This window comes from Schistocerca nitens, unplaced genomic scaffold (genome assembly GCF_023898315.1).
Source record: "Schistocerca nitens isolate TAMUIC-IGC-003100 unplaced genomic scaffold, iqSchNite1.1 HiC_scaffold_465, whole genome shotgun sequence".
In the NCBI taxonomy this organism is placed as follows: Eukaryota; Metazoa; Arthropoda; class Insecta; order Orthoptera; family Acrididae; genus Schistocerca; species Schistocerca nitens.
Genome location: NW_026045998.1, coordinates 3,002,195 through 3,021,791, shown reverse-complemented (window position 1 = coordinate 3,021,791; position 19,597 = coordinate 3,002,195). Strand labels below are relative to the sequence as shown.

The 19,597-nt window shown below is 43.1% G+C and overlaps 1 protein-coding gene across 1 annotated transcript in view; it reads left to right on the top strand.

Moving 5' to 3' along the window:
- Positions 1–19,597, top strand: part of LOC126232176 (ras-associated and pleckstrin homology domains-containing protein 1-like) — a 239,834-nt gene that overhangs the window by 173,948 nt on the left and 46,289 nt on the right. The window contains exons 5-8 of the mRNA XM_049942473.1: positions 4,002–4,168; positions 12,300–12,582; positions 19,052–19,251; positions 19,353–19,556. Of these exons, the coding sequence (XP_049798430.1) occupies positions 4,002–4,168; positions 12,300–12,582; positions 19,052–19,251; positions 19,353–19,556 (854 nt within the window). The remainder of the gene's footprint in view (positions 1–4,001; positions 4,169–12,299; positions 12,583–19,051; positions 19,252–19,352; positions 19,557–19,597) is intronic.

The window sequence follows — 19,597 nt, the reverse complement described above, 5'->3', positions numbered from 1 at the left end:
TTTGAGTGTTTTGTTGTGGTGTCTGAGGCGGATTCCAATAGCCTCTGTCATCTCTGTTGTTGTGCGTACGCGAATTGCTTGGATGGATCGGGTACAATTGATTGAAATTCCTGATCTCATCTCTGTAAACAACATCTATCTCATCAACATAACTGAAAAAATTCTTTATGTTGCCCTCGGACACTCCTATTAATTTATCACAAGTGGCTTTTAAGTGTTCTAATTACGTGTGATGAATCTGCTGGTTTTGTCCAATATGATGTTTTGTCTAGGTAGCGTTCAAAGTATTGACGTAAAGTCTCTTTCTTGGGGTTGTAAATTTCTGGATTGTATACTTCTCCTTTTAAACTTTGCTGGTCTGTGGTCGACCAGAATTCCTCAAGAAATGCTTGTTCAAACTGTTAAAATGTTAAACATCGTCTTTTAATTGCTGCTTCCCACTTAGCTGCTCTTCCACGTAACAAATTTGTAACATATCGAATTTTGTCGGCTTCTAACCAATGTCTCGGGAAAATACCGTCAAAAGAGCGGATGAAAACAATCGGATGCACTTTGTCTTTCTCATCACATGAAAATGTGTGAAAGTATCCATGTCGTACTAATGTTTCATCAGCTACTCCCGATGGTATTATGGGTCCTGCATTTTGTGTCAAACTGTGCATAGTATGTGGTGATTTCTGATAGCAATTTTGATCTTGTGGTAGCATTGAAAATGGTTCATTGTGATTTGTATCACTCATTGGTAATTCTATTTTCTGCTGTGTGCTGGGTCTAGCATTATTCGGATTCTCATTTGTGTTTTGGTTGCCTGTTATGGGTTTTGGTATCACTGGCAAACTTGGTATTACATTTTCTTTAAGTTTACTTACCACTTTCTGAATATTATCTGTTTCTCCCTTTACTTGTTCCTTTGTCTTATCTAAAATGATCTGTGTCATTGTCTCCAACTTCTCATCTAAATAATCATCACATAGTTTGCATTCATGTACAAGTTTCTCTGCTAGAGTTGTCTGCTCTGTCTTCAAGTTTTTCTAACTTTTCCTGTAAGGATTTCTGCTCCAATGTTACATCATTTAATCTGTCTGAAAGGTCTGTAATCGTCAGGTCTAAGTGTTCTTGGTTTGTATTTACGGAATTGTGTGTCTCGTAATTCGTCAACTTGGGTACTGGTTTTCTGTTCAAAAACTACTGTTAACAATTTCTCATTACATCTTTGTAAGCCAGTTTTTGTCTCGTCACTGAATTCCACAAATACCTTTTCTTGTCACTTATCTTTGTCTGATAAGTCAGTAAATTTCCTTGCAAGACTACTGGTGGTTTCTGTCAAGTCGGCAATTTGTCTCGATTGTTTTTCAAAATTTTGTATTATTTCCCGTGTCAGTTCATCGAATGTAGTGTCAAATTTCCCAATGTCACGTTTTAAATTGTTATTTTTCTCATCTAAAGCGTCAAATCTTTTGTCTAAAGTGTCAAATTTTCTGTTTTGGTCACCAAGTGACTTGAGAATCAGGTTGAGCATGTCAGAGTCCTGTGTCTTACTTTCGTCATTTTTTCGTGTCTGATCGATGTCTGGTTCTGAAGTCGACGTTGCCAATGTCGCGTAGTACTCACTCTCCATTCGCCTGTATATCTGTGTAAATATAGGGGTTGTTGTCTTAATCGATCCGGTAAAATTATGTCTTGAATATCCTCATAATTAAGTTCAATATTCATTTGACTGTCGGGCATGTTTTGCAATGTGTCACTTTCACTAAGCTCGTCCGCGGAAACAATTTCTACGCGTCTAGCGTCCATCTTGTGATTTTCGTAATTAATTGCAAATAAAATTTTCCAACGGCAAAAAAAAATTTAAAATATGATATGTTGAATTCTGAAATTTCTCTTTTGGAATGGATATTTCTATATGATTTTTAATTAGAAATTGAATTATTAAACTGGTACTGAAATTTCTCTCTCACAAATAAATGACTGAATATGCTCTTCACTTATCATTTGCAATAATAGTAAATCAATTTTAACTACAATTAGGAAAAATAATTTCGAAATAGATGGATCGGAATAAAGGAAGTACAGATAACTGCTTGAAACTGGAAAAAATGTAAATTTCTGTACAACCAGTTTTTTTTGTTCTTCAGTCTTATGTTGCAAATGTAGCGTCAGATACACAGTTTTCAATCCAAAATTTTTCTTTAGCGTCCGTGCTAATTATTTTATGGAACGTTATCCTTTTCCTAATTTTTTTTTTACCAAATTAATTTCCTTAGCATGAAAATGAAAATTAACACGAATTAATAACAGGAAAAACAATATTGTTGTAAATTTCATGCATGTAACATTACAATTGAAATGAATGAGAACTAGTCCAAATTCATTTTCTAATGCTATTAAGTGATTAAAATTAGATTAAATGTCCAAAATTTATAATAAATGCACTTGCATCAAATCCGGATATTGTAAGTCCTGTCACGGTTGCCAATTGTAGTGTTTCCTTTCCTCGGGGTTCTGCCGTGAAAATATAAAATATAAAATCTGATTGGGTTTTGAATTTTGATGGAATAAGTTACGGATAAGGCGGACTTCGTATTTTTGATTGAGATAGTGCTGTAATTTGACCGTGCATGGCAGACCGGGTCGGCAACACTACAAAAAGCGACTGTACGGAAATAGCATCAGAAGTTAGTTGAAATTTACCTTATAAGTCTGTCAGAAATGTAGTATTAATTATAATATAGTCTTCGTGGCTGTCTTCTTAATTTTCTTGTAGTATGACCTGTTTTCATTGTTCTCCGTCTGTTGAAAATTTGTTTAAGTTGTCACTGTCAGGATCAATTTACAAATTCGGGTATATCCATTTCGAATCGCTATTGGAACAACTTTGTTTCGTAATATAATTTTAATTTCCACGCAAAAGCATATTTAACACAGCGCTGAAAATACACGTCTTTCGTATGAAGACGACAGAGAGAGAGAGAGAGAGAGAGGGGGGGGGGGGGGGGAGCAGGTATTATTGGTAATGGGACATCTACCTTCTAACCCCCCCCCCTCCCAGCATGGGTGGCATCAAATTCTTATTTTGAAATGAGATGCCGATTTTATTCCATATTCATATTCTTTCTCAAAAAATATGTACTACATATTCGGACCACTGTTTCCCCTCTCGTGGTGGGTGGCGTCATAATTCACAAATATCGAGTGTTCCGGTTTTTCCAAGTAAGAATCGATGCGTTTGATTGTTGGTTTCATTTATGGTGGAAATGTAAACCTCTGTGTTCAGAGGTTACTCGAATGTGCCAAATGTGGTTCTACAGTACTAACGATACGGCCGGACACTGACATTTCTGTAAAATGCGGACACTGACATTTCTGTAAAATGAGCCGGTCGTACAGTAACGTAGACGGTGACCGAATTCGGTGTGCGTGTCTGACTGCTGCGACACTCGCACCGGCAGAGTACAAACTGCGACCTCTGTAACGAGGTAAAACGTCCGGGAAACTGTAGCGACACGCCTGCCTGCCACCGATACTCGCCGACGCCGTGCACGGCGACGGTGTCGGGCGAGGGGACGAGAAATGTCACCGATCCCGACCGTACTTTATTGTACAGTCAAATTTTCGACACTAAAGTAAATTTCAAACACAAATATGAAATGTTAGAACACAAAACACATCAGTTATCAATTGCAAAAAGACACACACTGATTGGAAAACACCGGTTCGAGTGAACTGTACGTATTTTGTCGGCGTAGAATCTGAACGTGCAACGAAAGTGGGTTTCCGATTTAAAAATACAGTGTCGACCGCTCCCACGTGGCAAGTAGCCACTCGGAGCACTTACGTATGCCCCGTTACTAATATCGGCGTTTCACCTACGACCCTTTTCTCGTACGGTGCACCATTTTGAGATACTTTGTAGTTTCGAGTTAAAACACACATCCCGTGTCGTAAGATATTTGCACTCTCTCTTTTATCTATTTTTGGTCACGCTCCCACTCTGTCGGCAGTGGTGCGGACGGACAGCCCCGACAACGACTCCGCCTTCTCGGACAACGTGTCGATGCTCTCCAGCGAGAGTTCGGCGTCCAGCGGTGGCAGTGGCGGGCGTGTGGTGGGCGCGTCCGGAGCTGCCGACCCCGGGAAGGCGGGGCAGCCCGTCTCGCCGACGACGCAGGTGAGTGCGGGCGCCGCTAGGCTGAGGCCGTCACCGTTGCGCTCGCTCGTGTCGCGCACCCCCGGCAGTCGGTACGCCGTGCTGGAAACTGGAGTGTCCGTTTCGGGGTCACCTCTGCCGTGTCAGTACTACGTGAAACACTCGCTCCACCTGGACTGTTAGATTCGTCAGTACACTGTCGGGTGTGACATTTTGACTGCATCTGTGAAAACATTTTAACACGAATACGATACGAAATGAGAGGTGAGGTTTATCTAAATACGTTATGTAAACGTAACTGCTCTTCCGTTATCGTGTGTACGGAGTGAGACGTCACTCGTAAATGTGACGAGAGGCGTGTGCGGTACTGTTAAAACTCGGATAAATAAGGAAAAATATACAGTTGTCAGAACACGAGGACGTACGTAATGTGACGGTACTGTACTGTAAGTCGTCATTAAAATACGTACGGCAGTCGCCCACACCTTCGTACGTCGCGATTCTTCTGTCGTGTAATCTGTCGGTACCGAGGTGTGTAGCGATCAGACAGTGTTCGCCCTGGCGGACAGTGTCCGACGACTGTCTCCGCGTAAGCGGTATATAGTGTGCCGACTCAAATACGTGAGGTTTACTCTCGGGCCTTTGTGAATTTTGTGCAGTTCATTTTCACATTTTCTATATTTGCAAATTTTCGACAGCTTCGAAGTGAAAGGACCGGGACGTACGACATTAGGTAATACTGTAGTCGGTGCGTGCTATACGGGGGTGTCGGTGACTGTCGTGACTGCTACCTCGCCGATAACTGAGGGTACGGGAAGTGGCTGCGGTGCAGCCGCCTCTTGTGGCAGATAAGTGTTCCTACAGTTATTCGTACGTATTAATGTTTTAACAGTACAGCAGGGGGTCTCGCATTGCCTACATGTGACAGTAAGCTTTGTATTTTAATGGTAACATTTTACTATTTAATTTGAGGAACCCACTAGTAGAAGACCATTGTGTTTTGCGTTGTGCCATCTTGGTTTTTTCGTAGTACACTCCTGTCAAACACTTTCGTGTACACATCTCGAACTGTTACAGGAAAGTGTACTTCAAAGTTTCACATTTGACAGAATATTAAAGGAGCATTAAAAAGCCTAACAACAACAACAATAATAATAATAATACACCCCGTGGAGGCCCGGGAAAAGAATAGGCCTCCGGTATGTTTTGCCAGTCGTAAAAGGCGACAAAAAGAACAAACCACTAATAAGGCTAACGCCCCTTTTAGTGTGATTAGTTGGTTCAGGACAGAACTAATGAAGCCTCGGACAAGCGCCGTCACGGTCGGGGACGACACTTGAACCCTACGCTCGCCCACAATGGTAACGACACTGCTAGCCAACTGGAAAATGATTTAAATCCAAATAGAGGTGTTTTGCAGGATATGCTTCCTGCAACCACCCTAGAAGGAAAACAAAGACAGAGGATGAGACGGTCAGATGAAGTTAATCGACACCTCGTGTTCTGTTATTACCGAGCAACAAACCTAGGAACCAACACAACTGGATACAGATCACAAGTATACACAAAATTTATTACCAGATACCCAGAATTAAAATTTTTAACAGAACAACGACTAGCTGATCAGATCTGTGTAATAATCAAAAATAACAGGATACCCCAGTCAGAATTAGAAAACATCAAACAACAAGTACAACAAATACTGGAACAAAATAATGTGCAATCAGAAGAAGAAGAAGAAAATACAGTAATCGACTCAAACATCCCAGAGCAAACAAACAAAGAACAACACGCATCAATTAAACAATCGGAGCAAAACGAAATCTTAAGACAGCCACCAGAACAAGCACTAATAGAACACGAAGTGACACACATGTTATAGAAGAAAAATTTCAGCTGACAAATATAGAATACAAAGACACAAATACACACATTAGACCATTCTTGCATAGACCACCAAATAACCCCCAAGTCGAAACAACAATAACAACTATCAACGCAATCATACACAACAAAATAAATGAAAATACAACTATGGAAGAGTTACAACTACTGGTTTATATAGGAGCACTCACTACACTAAATATACACACTAGGCAGAGATCAGAACCAACCAACACACAGAAGAAACCCACAAAACCAGCATGGCAACACAGGCTACAGATCAGAATAGAAAAACTGAGAAAAGACATCGGACAGCTAACACAATTTATAAGAAATGAAATATCAGACAAAAAAACGAAAAAGGTTAGGTAAATCTCACTACAAGAAGCGATAGAGCAATTAGATGAAAAGAAGCAGAAATTACAAGCATTGGCCAAACGACTTAGAAGATACAAAAAAAATGAAAATAGAAGGAAACAAAACCAAACATTCAACACAAACCAAAAGAAATTTTACCAGACAATAGATAACACACACATTAAAATAGACAATCCACCAGACATGACAGACATGGAACACTTCTGGAGCAACATATGGTCAAACCCGGTACAACATAACAGGCATGCACGGTGGATACAAGCAGAAACAAACACATGCAAGATGATACCACAAATGCCTGAAGTGATAATTTTGCAACATGAAGTCACCCAAGCAATTAATTCTACTCAGAATTGGAAAGCCCCTGGAAAAGATAAAATAACAAATTTCTGGCTAAAGAAGAACACCTCAACACATTCACATCTAACTAAATTATTTAACATATCTAAAAACAAAGATGATGTGACTTACCGAACGAAAGCGCTGGCAGGTCGATAGACACACAAACAAAATTCAAGCTTTCGCAACAAACTGTTGCCTCATCAGGAAAGAGGGAAAGACGAAAGGATGTGGGTTTTAAGGGAGAGGGTAAGGAGTCATTCCATCTCTGCCCAAACTCTCTGTCTCTTAATATGTCTGCTTGTGTCTGTATATGTGTGGATGGACACGCGTGTGTGTGCAAGAGTACACCCGTCCCTTCCCCCAGTTTTGTCTGAACTGTTTGTGACACTGTGGTTAAGCTGACTTTGTAACTGTTCCAGTTTTTTTTTCTTTTTTAAGAGTATGTGTAATGCATTTGTTTACTTAGCAGGGTTACCCAATTGCACTTAATTTCTAGTGGTCAGCACTGTATGTGAAATGAGGCAGAGGTAACACAAAACTGAAAAACCAGTGACAAAAAACAGTAACTCTTGGTCCATAGACGGTTGGTTGACCATTTTTAAACGTTTTAATTTTTTTATATGTGAATGCCCTATATTTGAGAAGTAAAAAACAGTTTTTAAAAATAATTTATCTTGCACCTTTAGTGGATGGCAGCCATTTTTATTTGTTGGCACATGACAATTTTTCAGTCTGCAGACGTTGGCGAAAATTTGAATATCTCTGCACACTGGTTTAAGTTACATCATTGCAATTGACATGATTGCTTTTACAAAAGTGTCCTCTACAACATTGTCTATTACTCAAAATACACTAAATTAAAAAATGACCAGTCAAAATGAGCTCCAAAGTTTGGTATCCAAATTTTGAAAAATCCACTTTTTAGGCCCAAAAATAACAAACAAGAAGTGATTTATGAGTGTCTACTTTTTACCTACAGTTAGATATCATACACTACTAGCCTCGTATAGAGAAAAAACACTTAAAAATGTTTCTTTATTTTTTATGAATTTTTGAAATTTGAAGATTTTTTTTTTTTTTTTTTTGTAAAGTTTGGGGTTGGTTATCTTGCGTGGGACTGCATATAAAAATTTGATTGTTGAACAGTTTGTACACCTACATGAGAGCAACATATTGTAAAAAATTCAACATTGATATCTGACTCTGAACAAAGGTATGAATTTTTGAAAATGAGGAAATAATTCACATTTCTCTACAACTGATCTTATGGCTGTTGCCTATTTAAATCATTTATTGTTTCATTGTAATAACATTTAATTGTGACATACATTTAGTTAACACTATCACCAAATATTCATTTAGTTTATTTATTTTTAATAATACAATAGGAGCTTTCACTTTTGTTCTATGGTAATAAAAATGCCCATTTACGTTTAGGTTAATTGTCAATAAAGAAGTACATTGTTGCTGGGTGTGGCATCTGCAGTGTTACGTGGCTTTATGCTTAATTACAGTCTTACTATTTTATCAGTTGATTTGTTTTCACCACGTAATGCCCGCAGTCTACGTCCTGCTTCGCTGCTGAGCGATGTATCACTTTTCGTTCTGATGCCGCAACTCTTCCTTTCCTTTATCTTTACTACTTTTTATCTATATCGATGATGAACTATTGGTTTTACGTTTTAACAACTTTTTAATAACTGTGGAAGTATTACAGGCATCGGGTCCCACCTAATGTGTCACCCGCCTATACGTTTTACACGAACCTTTCGAAACTCGATCGATCTGTTTACAAAGAGAAAGGAAAATATCTCTTCCTTTGATGTCGTCCGACGCCGACATAGGAAGCTGGACACCCTTGCGGCCCGGGCTCTTCCTTGGCTCGCGGTAGTTTGCGGCATTCGTTTAGTTCCTCGCCCACTTGCCGCTACGTCTGCAACATAAATAAACTTTCTTCCCACAGTATTTCTGAAAACCCAAAAACAAACTTAAAGAACATAATAATAATAACTGTTCTTACAATTATTCGTATAAGTCTTGGTCGCTTTAATGAGGGGTGGGACAGGCCTAAGCCACATTGTTGTAGTCAGTCTGTTCTGAAACCTCTGTTAGAGTGGATGTACTTACTTCATCGGGAGTGTAAAATGTGTTATGTGCTTTGTTCTGTGTGTAATTTGTAATTAGTGTTGAGAGATTAACTGGAATGCAATAACATGGATGAACAGTGCTCTGTTGGACAGATAGCAAGTGAAGTGTGTCACGAAACAGTTTACAGTTCAGTTTCAAAAAACTTGAAAATGTATATGACTTTGATGAAGTTAGAGAAACTTTGTTTAAATTTTGAGTATGTTCTTCTGTAACACCGGTGTGTGAGTATCGTGAGAAAAAATATATTCTGAAGTACAACCACATTTTTGGAAGAAACTGCTGTGATCCACCTTTAAAGTTCATAAAAAGCCTATTACTAAAGGTTTGAGGGAAGTAAAACTTGAACATTTGTACTTGTTTTGTGAGAGTGAAACAGCTTTCCAAGTGAAACATAATGCGATTCCTGGAAATTCCTTGTGCCCAAATTGTTACTCAAAAATATTTGTTGTGAATCCAGAACCAGAATCGTGTAACCTTGTAAATGACATTTATATTCCTAATGAGGAAGCTGTGAACATATTGGATTTTTCTCGATGTAAGTTAGACGAATCTCCTGCATCGAAAATAATAAAATTAAGTAGCAGAAAAAGAAAAGCAACTATTGAAAATAGGGACAACAAATTCGAGACAAAATTTGAAAAGACTTGGAATCGTGCTTTAATAATACAGATACCGACATTATTTCTAAAGAAGAAGAAAACCTACCACCAGCATCATATGACATTGAATATTTGAGAAATTAAAAATTAAATGTTCAGTGATATCTAAAGAGGAAAAAGTTAAAATTTTAAGTTTATTCCCTGACTCGCGATCAAGAGAAAAAAATAGTTCACAAATTCAACGTTTCTCATCGTTTGGTTAAACTGACCCGAAAATTAGTGAAAGAGCGAGGCATTCTTCCAGTTTTGTGAAAGAAGAAAGGAGTAGGTATAAGTGAAGAAGCAATTAAAGAAATCCAGCAGTTTTTTTAAGATGATGAAAACAGTAGAATGTGCCCAGGTTGCGAAGATAGCAAACGAGTTGTTATAAATGGAGTTACAGTAACAAAGCAGAACTAGTAGTACTGTCAAATTTAAATGAACTTCTTGTAACTTTCCAAAATTCTCATCCTGAATGCAAAATTGGAAGGTTAAAATTTTGTGACCTCCACCCTAAGTGGTGTATTTTGCCTGGATCCTCAGGGACACACTCCGTATGTGTTTGTTTATATCATAAAAATGTCAAACTGATGATTGCGGGTGCAAAACCCGGTGATCTTAACTACAACGAGTTACTAGATTTAATGGTTGTGACACTAACAGTAATGACTGCATGATGAGTTTGTGTAGTAAATGCTCTGGTAAGGAAACGGTTATCGAATTGTTTCCGAATATGATGAGGAAATGCCAGACAGTATTACCTTCAAACAGTGGGTCACAACTCACAGGGAAGAAATGATAACAGTGGTTAAATCTCAGGAAGAGTACTTGGAATCTTTAATTACAACTTACAAAGACTCAAAAGTCACCACTATGTTTCTAAAATCCAAAGTAAGTATTTGAAGGACAAAAAAGCACAACTTCATGAAACTGAATGCATAGTGCTAGCTGATTTTGCAGAAAATTTTAAATTGTGATTCAGGTTGCAACACAAGGGTACCACTGGGTCAGTGACCAGGGAACAGTGCATCCATTTATTCTCTACGTTAAAAATGAGAAAGAAGAAGTTTGCAGTTCTTCAATTTGCATTCTAAGCGACTACTTGGAGCACAACACTTTGGCTGTAGATGTGTTTCAAACGTTTTTAATAAAATAAAAGAAAATTTTCCCAGGGTTGAGAAGCTGATATACTTTTCAGATGGAAGTGGTAGTCAGTATAAGAACAAAAAGAATTTTTCAAATATGTGCAGCCACAAAGTATACTTTGGGTTGGAGGCCGAATGGCACTTTTTTGCAGCTTGCTGTGGTAAAAATGCGTGTGATGGAGTAGGAGGTACAACAAGACATGAAGTAAAGCCAGCCTACAAAGACCAACCACAGACCAAATTCTCACAGTACAGGACACGTATGTCTTTTGCAAGGATAATATTAAAGGCGTTACCTATTTTCTGATTGAGAACGAAAGAAGTGGTTCTGCATATGAAAATGACACTTCAAACCAGATTTGAAAACTGTAGAGCAATAAAAGGAACAAGGCATTCCCACAAATTCCTTGGCACTGCAGAAAACTTAGTTCGATGCTGTGTAATATCAGAAACCGAAATTTATGAGGATCATCGTGTCAGTAAATTTAAATCTCTTTCTTTAATGTTGAATGACATAGTGGCATGTGTGTCTGATGGACAGTGGTGGCTTGCAGAGGTTGAAAGTCTGCTAGTGACAAAATTTTGGATACCAATGACAAATGTTTTAAGGAAACTTTCAGTGCTCGAACTTACAACAGCGACTGGTAGGTCTTATTGTATATCGCAGAAGCTGTCTGAAGAAATGTGTGTTCTTAACATTCACCACCAGATTTAGGAACAGTCGCATCTCGAAGGATGTTAATTGAAAATATTTCTTTTAAGCAGCCTATGTAAAAATAATATAAATGTTAATTTCAGTGATGTTTCCACTTTTTGTATATAATTCAGTACCTCAGTTCAATAATAATTGATTATATCCCGCCAATATCGCACCCGAGTAGGCAACTGCCGTAAGATAGGTTGTAGAGTAATGTGAATTATCTCCTCATTTTCAAAAATTCATATCTTTGTTCACAGTCAGATATCAATGTTGAAATTTCTACAGTATGTTGCTATCACATAGGTGTACAAACTCTGCAAAAATCATATTTTTATATTCAGTCCCACCTGAGATAACTAACACCAAACTTTACAAAAAATCAAAATTTTCAAATTTCAAAAATTCATAAAAAATCAAGGAAACATTTGTAAGTGTTCTTGCTCTATATGACATCTAACTATAGGAAAAAAATACTCTCATAACTCACTCCTTGTGTGATATTTTTGGGCCTAAAAAGTGGATTTTTTAAAATTTGGATACCAAACTTTGGAGGTCATTTTGACTGGTTATTTTTGAAAGTAGGGTATTTTCTGTAATAGACAATGTTGTAGAGGACACTTTTCTATAAACAATTGTGCCAATTGCAATGTTGTAACTTAACCCAGTGCAGAGATATTACTATTTTTGCTAACGTCTCTAAACTGAAACATCGTCACGCGCTTACAAACAAAAATTTCCGCCGGTCGGTAAAGGTGAAAGGTAAAATTTTTTTAAAAAACTGTTTTGAACTTCTCAATTATAGGGTAATCACATACAAAAAATTAAAATACTTAAAATGGTCGAGCGACCGACTTAATTTTTGTCGGACCACTTAATTTTATTAACAAAAAACTGCACTCTGACCTCTCTCGCGGCAGCCGGATCTCGGGCGGGGAGCGGTACTGACCGATTCGGTGTCGCAGACGGACGTGGCGAGCCGCGCCAAGGCGGAGAAGATAAAGATCGCACTGGAGAAGATGCGGGAGGCGAGCGTGAAGAAGCTCTTCATCAAGGCGTTCGGCGGCGACGGCAGCTCCAAGAGCCTGCTGGTGGACGAGTCGATGACGGCGGGCCACGTGGCGCGGCTGCTCGCCGACAAGAACCACACCGCCATGGACCCGGGCTGGGCTGTCGTCGAGCACCTGCCCGAGCTGCACATGGGTAGGTGGCCCGGCGAGGCAGTTAAAAAAATCTGTGCTCTCGCGCACATTCTAGAACTGAGCCGCAGTAGTGAAAGGGATCAGTAGCTTCTTGCAATATGGCGAAAACTGCACTAGCCGTATTTTTTGTGTGATATGTTGTTGTTGTTGTTGTTGTTGTTGTTGTTGTGGTTGTGGTTGTGGTCTTCAGTCCTGAGACCGGTTTTATGCAGCTCTCCATGCTACCCTGTCCTGTGCAACCTTCATCTCACTTTACGTACTGCAACCTACATCCTACTGAATCTGCTTAGTGTATTCATCTCTTGGTCTCCCTCTACGATTTTTACCCTCCACGCTGCCCTCCAATACTAAATTGGTGATCCCTCGATGTCTCAGAACATGTCCTACCAACCGATCCCTTCTTCTGGTCAAGTTGTGCCACAAACTCCTCTTCTGCTCAATTCTATTCAATACCTCCTCATTAGTTATGTGATCTACCCATCTAATCGTCAGCATTCTTCTGTAGCACCACATTTCGAAAGCTTCTATTCTCTTCTTGTCCAAACCATCTATCGTCTATGTTTCACTTCCATACATGGCTACACTCCCTACAAATACCTTCAGAAACGACTTCCTCACACTTAAATCTATACTCGATGTTAACAAATTTCTCTTCTTGAGAAACGCTTTCCTTTCCTTGCCATTGCCAGTCTACATTTTATATCCCCTCTACTTCGACCATCATCAGTTATTTTGCTCCCCAAATAGCAAAACTCCTTTACTACTTTAAGTGTCTTATTTCCTAATCTAATTCCCTCAGCATCACCCGCCTTAATTCGACTACATTCCATTATCCTGGTTTTGCTTTTGTTGATGTTCATCTTATACCCTCCTGTTTGATATAAAGAAACAAAAAGTTCAGTAACAAATTGATCGAGTGAGTACGGGGAATGGAGCATTGTAAGTCCACGTTTTTCGCTATCAAATAATCATTTTGCATCGGCCAGTATTGTGTCGATGAGGAAGGACGAGACATTTACGGTTGTTTGTCCCGATTTTATTGGTGGCTCTTCCTCTTCTCCTGTTCACTTCACGGGTCAGCACAGTTGCAAGGGTTGAAGCAATGTTGCTGGCAATTGGTGGCCGTATGCCCTCCCCAATGTCATCACTTCACTCTGTACTTGATCTGTCTGCAACTAGAGTAAAGTTTGTGTTTTGAGTGTGAGAAGATTTTTCTAGAGGCAGGATGTGGGAACTGACGCGACTCACCTACACTGACTCGGTTGAAGATACCTCGGGTACCACAAACGGGGAACCCCCCCCCACACACACACCAACCTTTTTCCCTGTGCAACGTGCGAATGGCACTCGGGAAGAACGGTTCTGTTATCAGTATCGAGTGGTGAGATGCTGTCGTTTCACTATACGTAGTACTTGGGCAATTTTTGAGCTGCCATAATTTTTACCAATAGCAGGTGGAATATTTTATAATAATAGCAATATCTCATCTCGTTACTGGCATTTAACAGTTTTCCATAAAACTAATAAAACACGGCCGTTTCAATAGAGGACGGTAGCGGCAGAGCTGGCGATACGGCAGCGGCTGGTGAGGATCCCTTCCTCAGCTGAGCCGACAGTGCAGGTTAGAGTAGTGCCTTCTGCTCCCGTCTGTCCAGGTACATCGTACGGGACTGCCTCGTCTTGCAGGCACAGCACTGTATCTGAATAGTTTTGAAGCAGAGCTCACACGATTTCGTGACGGACGGTGGAAACGACTGTTCCTCCTCTCTTCCCCTTTTTGGGTAACTGACATTTGTGACGACGGGAAGCGCCATTAGAGGCATTGGCATTATTGGAGAGGATAATCAGAAGGACAATTTTGGTAAGAAACACTGGAGCCTGGAAATTAGAAAACGTGCCAGAAAGAGAATTCGCCTGAATAGCGGAGTGCATTTAAACACTCGAGGCGTGCCGTGGCGGTTCCCGGACCGAGCCCTACTCGCCGACTGACGGCCGGCCCGGATGTGGGTTTTAGACAGTTTTCCCGATCCGCCTGGACGAATACTGGGCCGGTTCCTGTGTCGCACTTCGGATAGAAAATGTGCAAACACTTTGAAACGTGTGTCACATTTTGGTTGTGGGAAACACGCTAGACGCAGTCACGAGAGATACCAGAATTCCTGCGTGGGGCGTGGGGTGTGGAGGGTGATCTGACAAATGAGTATAGCGGTTCGGTGCCTAATGTGGTTCGACCTCTACATGTGGAGTAGCCCGTTTCTGTCGAAGACGGTGGAGTTCGTCGATTCTTTGTCCACGTACCGTTTTATCGTAAAATTAAACGCGTCACCCTAATACGATATTAAAATATAATTGAAAATGTGGGTGTATAATTCCTTACAGGTCTAATTGACTGATTACCTGTCTGAAAGTCTGCCAGTGACTGGGCATCACGGCGTGTAGTCGTTTAGCTGTGGAAGGTGAGAGGATGTCGGCAGTCTCCGTCCCGGGTCTCGGGCATACGGCTCTCCTGTGACGTGCGCTGTACTCCGGAAGTATGTCGTGCAGTCACAGAGACGATTAATTTCTTTAAATAATTACCGACTGCGACCCGTACTTTCTGCCGTTAAAGTATCCTCCGGCATATCTCCTCCGTCTTTGCGTCCTTTCGCCTTTTCCTACGTCTTCTACGGGGTCGGGGTCGTTACGCGGGTCGACGTGTGGGCGGGTGCCCTTCCTGTCGCAATCTGTGCACCCCGTCTGTCTGCATCCGGAGTAAATCTGTGTTCCGGTAGGAGAACGTGTACGGAATATTTGTGAAGCGCGTATCTGAGGACGTACGAGGGTTCCGACCCGGTATTCACCCGGTCGGTCGTGGAAAACCTTCCAAAATCCCCGTCCGGCCGACCGGGTCCCGTCGTCAGTCCCCGAGGCGGATTCCGTGCGGGGAAGGCTCGTCTCCCCCACCCCGAAAGTGGCCGTTCAACGTGTTCGGCTGTCTGGGCGGCAGATTAGTCCTGCACTGTACAGTTCGTGTTATTTGATGGGTGTGCTTTGATCGACTTTTTAGGCATTTTGTTTTAAGTTACTTCTCATTTCGTTCCGTAATTTATTGAACATCTGTGTTCCCTGGCAGAAAATATTTATACGTCTGGTGTCTGCTCTTTCAGACGTGCCGGAAAGAATAGACTCCACGAGTGTAAATGTATGTATGGCAAACAGTGACACCTTCAGTACAGATCGGGTGAGGCCGTGGGCGACGGGGCCGGTGGACGGGAGGGATACATACGTAATCTGCGAGAAGTCGGGAATTTGGGTGGGACGGGAAGCACGGTCGGATAGCGGAAGTTGCGGAGGTGTTCGGTCGCGTAAAGTGGGAAATTCGTGTCGGAGTCTCGGCCCCGCACAAAGTTTCACTCGTCACCTTCGGATTTATTTTGGTACCCGTTTGCGGCCGATGTCGGTAGCTTCTCTTTCGTCGAGAGAATACTTTTAGTGTAGTGGTTTGGGATAACTGCAGTGCCCACTTGTGGAAAGGCTGCAGGCTGTCGTCTGCGCCGTCACTGTAAATGGGATCGGCTGCCGTATTCGAAAATCTCGCCACCCGGGAGCGACGTGCGAAAAATGTGAAACCTGTAGGCGCTCGTCGTGCAGTGCACACAGAGAACATCACGACTTCTGAAAGAAATGGTGCCATTTGTTTTGGAAAGGTCGGACAGACGTCCCTGGTGGGGATGAAAGTGGAACGAGATAATTACTGCAGGTGAGGGTTAATGACACGACTGGCACAGTTCGGCGTTTCACAATTATAGAATCGTCGACCAGTTTCCTCTCTGATATCGCAGACAACAGTTTTACAAATTTGTGGCCGATAAGGTCAGTTATCACAAATTGTGTGCACAGAGCGTCACAAAGCTTCTGAACGGTGTCCGCAAAAGTAGCGGATTGCGAGCCACGTTAATTTTTCTGCAGAAGGGGAAGAATTACACAGTCACGTAGTGACAAGCCGTGAAGTGGGGTCGAAAATGGCAACGTGGAGGGGAAAACGACCATTTGTGAGGTGTGGGGAGGGTGGGGGGTCGGTCCTTACCGTCCAGACACACCAGCCTCTGAAGTGCCGCAAAATTTTTTCCACGTGAAAACCGGTAACTGCTGTCTTTTGGGACAGAAAGGAAATACTTCTTGCTGATTTTATGGGAAGAGGCGGTACAATGAAGTCTGAAATTTACTGTGAACTACACGTTCAGAGGAACCGCCCAGAGCGAAAGATCTGCGAGTCAAATTCTGGCACGTTTTTGTGTACGGTAACACAACGGCACGTACTGCCCCGTGGACACGAACGTCGCCGAACAGTTTCGACTGGGACCCAATCGATCATTCTCTGTACAGAACTGATTTGTCACCCAGTGATTTTCACCTGTTTCTGAAGGTGAAAAAATAGTGATGTCACAGTGATTTGGAGGTGACGACAAGTTAGAAGAGAGTGTCAAAGTGTTGCTCGGTTCACAGGTGGCAGAATTACACGACAAGGGCTTCGAGAAACTCATTCTTCGATAGGACGAGTGCATTACTCTAATGGGCAGTTATGTCGAAAAACAGTGGGGCATTGCGGAGAGAGGGGGGCGGGGGGGGGGGGGGTTGCACAAAAAACCAGAAACACCAAAAATGCAACACATCAGCATGCCCAGTAGTGCAGCAAAACAGTTCGCATTCAAAACACCTTTCAGTTGTCCCAGAATGGATACGTACAGGTCACGTGTGGTTTTCAGTGAAATCTCATTCTTTACTTCCTGCAAAATGGTCGCAAGTTTGGGTAATGACCGTGGAGGTGGACTGCAGTCACACACCCAGCCTTCCAATATAGACCACTAAAGATCGATCAATAGTACTCAGATCAGCTCAATAGTAGTCGGATCCGCAGACTGCGGTGGCCAGGGGAGGACAGTTCGACCTCGTACTTGTAAAACTGGTCTCTGATTATGCGAGCTGTACGAACAGGGGCGCCGTCATCGCAGAACACGGCATCACCGTCAGACAACAAACGTTGTGCCACGGGACGGACCGCGCTCGGGGCGGCGGTGGCAGTAGTTCGACCTCACAGAGTAACCTCGAGGCCCTCGGAATACCGCAGCACGGCTGGCCGAATCGTCACCGGCCCCAGCCACATTTCATTCTCGTGACGAAAACTCGACGCGAAGTCGTAGACTGTGAAATGAACCGTCCGACCGAATGACATTTTTCTGTTGCTCCGTAGTCGGGTTTTACGACTTTGACACCACGTTTTCCTGTTTGATCTTTTGCATCACTGGAATTCCAGATTGCCACGCTCCCTCCTTGTCGTTTCGGTGACGACGGGGTCGTTTGTGAGCGGGACGTTCGATACTGCAGTGACTTCTGCGACTGTCGTCGTCTCATTTTCTGTCACTGTCCTTTCCGGTGACTGTCCGTCTCGACCGGTCGACACTCTTTCGTAGCTTCACGAGTTGCAGCAAAAGGTTTTCCACTCTCACTGCAACTGAAGTCTCTGACGGGGTACCTTTCAGTACAAAAACCACTGGACTCCATCGGTCGCGAAAGCACTGCACCGTACGAGCACCGACAATTTGCCCACGTTCGAATTCACTGTGACGTAACGCATTCGCGGCTACGTGGGATATTCCCCCGACCGCAACTGACGCTCGCGACGTATCGAGAATGTCGCACGGCTGTCACTCGTGGCTGGACGGTGTGCCGCGACCCGTAGGCTCGGCTAGCCGTCCGCATTTTCGTTTCCACCGTTTCTGTGTTTTCGTTCACACTGTGCTGGAAGTTGTGTGCAGCTTAATAAAGAAACTATTAGTGCACTCGTATCCTTTTCGTAAACTGACGCAACTGACTTACCAGATAGTCCTCGTACGTAAGTTATAGGCTGTGGCAGAAAAAAACTGGACGGAGAGAACAATACAGACGACGTGGAAAGTTAGGAGGGGGATTCGAGCTAAAATTTGGACAATTCGTCGGCACGCAGAGCGTCTCCGTACGTCTGTCCCAATTTAGTGGCCCCGCGGGTGCCTCGTACCGATCGTCGATCGAGCAGGACGTCTCGACACTTTGCGATGGAGAGGGGTGGGGATTTCCTTTTCTGTTATCCGATGTTGTATATATCTGAACTTGTTCACTGTCTGTACTGGACTACATTATAAATACTTCTCACTTTAACTTTCCGGATGTAATTTCGCAAAATTAGGTTACACCGCCACGGATCGGGACGGAACTGAACTGGTGGGTTTACTCGGCCATAGTACGACCGACTACCGTCTGTCGCCAGAGTCGTGGGAAGGTGCAGCTCACCTGTAAAGGGTGTACTCATACGGAGTGGCTCGTGCTACGGGGTAGGCAGGTCCCGCTACGGCCGGGGCTACGTTTCGCGCTGTCGCGTGACGTGTAGGTCCCGAAGTGAAAAAGTGAAATTCGAGGAGGGCGCGTTCTGAATGTCGGCTCCTCTCTGTGGACAGAGCGCGCCTACGAGGATCACGAGCTGCTGGTGGAGAACCTGCTGATGTGGACCCGCGACTCGAAGAACAAGCTGCTGTTCGTGGAGCGGCCCGAGAAGGTGGCGCTCTTCACCGGCCCGGAGCTGTTCCTGCTGCCGCCCGGGCAGCGCGGCTGTGCGCAGTCGGACTTCGACGACCACTCCCGCACCCTGCTGCTCGAGGTACGTACCGGGCGACGGTGCGTCGGCCGCGCCGGAACGGGAAGTGGCTCTCGGCGTGACGGACGGACGGAGCGAGTGACGGGGCCGTTTTCTCTGCGCAGGAATTCTTCTCGGGCGGAGCGGGTGTGCCGGAGGTGGAGGGCCCGCTGTTCCTCAAGTCGGACTCGAAGAAGGGCTGGAAGCGGCACCACTTCGTGCTGCGCGCCTCCGGCCTCTACTACCTGCCCAAGGAGAAGGCGCGCGGCGGCGGGGGCGGGTCCTCTGCCCGCGACCTCGCGCACCTCGCCTCCTTCGACGTCAACCAGGTGAGTGTGCGGTCGACGGGGGCGGGAGCTGACGGAGGTGG